The sequence below is a fragment of the Chaetomium globosum genome, genomic scaffold, assembly GCF_000143365.1.
Source record: "Chaetomium globosum CBS 148.51 scaffold_6 genomic scaffold, whole genome shotgun sequence".
Taxonomy (NCBI): Eukaryota; Fungi; Ascomycota; class Sordariomycetes; order Sordariales; family Chaetomiaceae; genus Chaetomium; species Chaetomium globosum.
The window spans coordinates 1,465,196-1,468,486 of record NT_165981.1 but is presented as its reverse complement, the minus strand read 5'-3'; the positions used below and the strand labels follow the sequence as shown (position 1 = coordinate 1,468,486).

The 3,291-nt window shown below is 56.9% G+C and overlaps 1 protein-coding gene across 1 annotated transcript; it reads right to left on the bottom strand.

The window, feature by feature from the left end:
• Nucleotides 1-789: 789 nt before the first annotated feature.
• Nucleotides 790-2,028, bottom strand: CHGG_08814 (uncharacterized protein; the record flags this gene model as incomplete). The annotated part of the gene is made up of 1 exon (XM_001226740.1): nucleotides 790-2,028. The coding sequence occupies one exon, from the start codon at nucleotides 2,026-2,028 to the stop codon at nucleotides 790-792; it is 1,239 nt and encodes a 412-aa protein (XP_001226741.1).
• Nucleotides 2,029-3,291: the final 1,263 nt, after the last annotated feature.

Sequence of the window (3,291 nt, the reverse complement as noted above, 5' to 3'; positions counted from 1 at the left end):
GATAGCCTTCGCGTGGGGGACTGCCTGGTTGTGAGGCAGATTCAGCTGGTGAGAAATAGTTAGAGTAACGTTTCTAGGAGGGGGCTCGGGAAGGGGGGGCGAGGGTGAGGTTTGAGAGGGTAGAGGGACAGAATGTGTTTTATAGGCGGTGTTTTGTGCGGGTGGCGTTTGAGGGGATGAGGGCGTTGGCTGGGATTGCGAGGGCTGTGGGGGTGGCGGGGGAGGAAGGTGCAGGTGGAATTGAGGGGGGAAGGTGGTGAGGTTTGGGGAGGAGACGGAGAAGTGGTGAGTTTTTAGTTTCTTGGTTTGCTGTGGTTGTGTTTTGCGTGTTGTTTGTTGTTGTGGTGAGGGGTGGTATAGGGGATGTTGGCGTGGTTGACGGTGGAACACCACGGGACGTTGACGCTGACACCGTACAGGCTGAGCTCGTGGAGGGAGGAATTTGGACCGCATGTTAGTCTCGTGTAGTAAGTTTGATTCGGCTCTCTTCCGAAAACATGAAATGGTAACAGAGTCGCAGCGGGAACGAGGCCATCATGGATGGCGCCCTGAGAGAGATCACGGTCATATTCATGCAGGCCGGAGTCAAGCTGTCAGAAGAGTCGGTAGCTGACGTCAAACAGAGCGATAGCTGGAATGGATGGGATGGCGGCGTGGTGTGGCTGGTGCCAACGGACAAGCCCATCTCGGAGTGGGGGAAGCCCCTTGCCACGAGGCGCCTCTAGAGGGGATCGGCCTCAGCTTCCAAATTCAGTCCCGTGAGAGTCTACAATTGATTGTATTCAACAACTAGTGTATTTGCTTCTCAACTCTGACATCAACCACCTCACCCCCTTGAACCGTGACATCGAGCACTTCCACCCCCTCAACCCTCACATCAAGCACACCACCCCCCCGATTCAACCGCATATACTCCAACTTCTGCGCGAGCTCGCCCTCGGTGCCCCGCCAGGTGCGCCCCTTAAGATGGCGCACGCACAGCCGCCTCCCCTCGTCCGGGTAGTGCAACCAGCAGGCCCACTTGCGCCACTGGGCGTCCTTTTTTACGGTCCGGGCGCGGTGGCCGATGGTGTCCTCGATGAAGGCGCCGCGGGGCAGCGCCGCGCGGTCCGGGAATACCCGGGCCAGGTAGTGCGCCGTCTCGGCCACGTGCGGCTTGTCGTGCCAGAAGAAGAGCGGCGTGAGCGATATCTTTTGGACGGTGCCGCCGCCGCCGCCGTCGTCGCCCAGTTTGGCGACAGAGAAGTTCTGCTTGTGTAGGTTGGTCAGGGCCCGCAGCGCCGGGAACTGCATGACGTGGTCGGATTTGGCGTACTCGAGCATCCGGACCGAGGGGAAGCAGACGTATTTGACGGGCACCTTGGCGGTCTCGAAATCGTCCAGGTTAGCGGCGGTGGGCTGCGAGTGCTGCTGCATGATGGTGAGGAGCGGGCGGAGGGGGATGTCCGACACCAAGGCCCAATCGTGCTGCTGGATCCAGACGTAGGGCGTCTTGGTCAGCCTGAGGGCCGAGCGTACGGCAAGTCCGAAACCCAGGCGTTGGAGGGGCTCGACGAATATGATGCGCTCATCTTCGGTTTTGGTGATGGCCAGCGGCACCGTGTTCGTCTGTTGTGCGTAGGCGGTGGAGCCGTACTCCGCTTCGTCGTAGTCCTCCAACAAGTCCTCTAAACGGTGTTCCGTTCTGCCGGGTGCGTAGTCGTCGAGAATAAGCCGCTTCGCGTTATTCTTGTACTCGGCATAGTTTCTGGCTCCCTCTGCCGTGACATGGCCCTTCTTGAGCCGTGCAGTCGAGCTGATGTGATCGTATGTGTCGAGCACTAGGATGACTCTGCAGCGGCTCAGCTCGGGGCAGAATTCACGGAACGAGGTGAGTATCTGGGAGAGAAGGTCTGTCGAGGGTGCCGAAGGGGTTGGCGACGTGGTGATGACCAGAGTCAACAGGTCGGCAACCGCATCCTCAACGGGCTTGTCGGCCGCTGCCGGAGGGCGCGGGGTCTCGAATGTCGGAGTCTCATCCAAGGCCATCTCGGCGGCGACGCCAACGATAGGTATCGCCGCCTCCGCTAGGGCCGTGCAATCCCGTGCAACCAACCGGGTTCGGGGGCCGGAGGTCAGTCGCGAGAGGGTGAAGCGGCGGCCATCGATGGGTGCTGGGCTCTAACTTGGCTGTAGGATGAAAAGATGAGAATTGAGAACTGCTTGGTTTCGTTTGAGACCCATACAGTGTGAGTTTTACGGTTCTACGCGGTGATAGCTGCTGTCGCCCACGCACGCTCTGTGATACAGTACACTACACAGTGCATAATAAATCGGCCAAACCTCAACTTTACCAATTGAGAACAAAAAAAAAAAGCTGAAAGTGCCAGCAGCTGCTTCCACTCCGATTGTCGATCTAACTCCGTCGAAACATCCAGATTTGTCAGGATCTTCTAGTGTTTGGTAGCAGAGAACAACAGCGTTGATGCTTTGGCATATAAATCACCTTGGTTTTGAATACAACATGTAACTTCCTGCTTGTCGGGTGATCATCCAATGGTCAATGCAATGATCAATCTGATGGTCAATCCAAGAGTCAATCTGATTGTAGATCTATGGTTAGTTATTCTAAATGGTCATTCTAAAGGTCAACTCTTGCCCCCCAAACCCCACAACCAACTTCAACACGGGAGTTCCTCCCTCACTATCGTAGTTTATCCAAGGCAGACCGGACTCCCCGCAGATGACAATCTCCTTCCATAGCGCCACCAAAAACCACAGCCCCCATATGGTTCCGGCCGCCGCGAGGTACCCAACTCTAAGCAGGGTCCAGTTCCCAGTAACCCATAGCCCCAACGCACCGTTCACGATGCCCGCCATCAAAAAGAATCGGCCGTTGGACAGATGGATATATGTCCAATACTGCCGACGCCGCAACCGTCTAAAGCGTTCGTGGTGGATGGCCCCCAACGCTGGCTGGAAGATCAGAGCAACGAAGACAATGAGGCCGACGATGAAGTGGAAGTTCATTTTCGGATCCACCATCTTGCACACCGCGTCAGCAAACACCAAACAAACACTCAGAACCAAAACGAAGGAACGGGGGGGGGGGGGGGGGGGAACCAAAGGGGAGGGCCTTTCCAAGTGGACGCCGGTCTGCCCCCCCATAATTGTATTAAGGTGAAAGCCCTTCACCTCCGCGCTTCGCCGCAAGGGGAGGGATAACGCTTGCTTTTGGGAATGGACACAAAAACCCGCGTCGCCCGAGAATGATACCACCACAAGAAGCGCTCCCTGGGGAAAAGGGTCGTA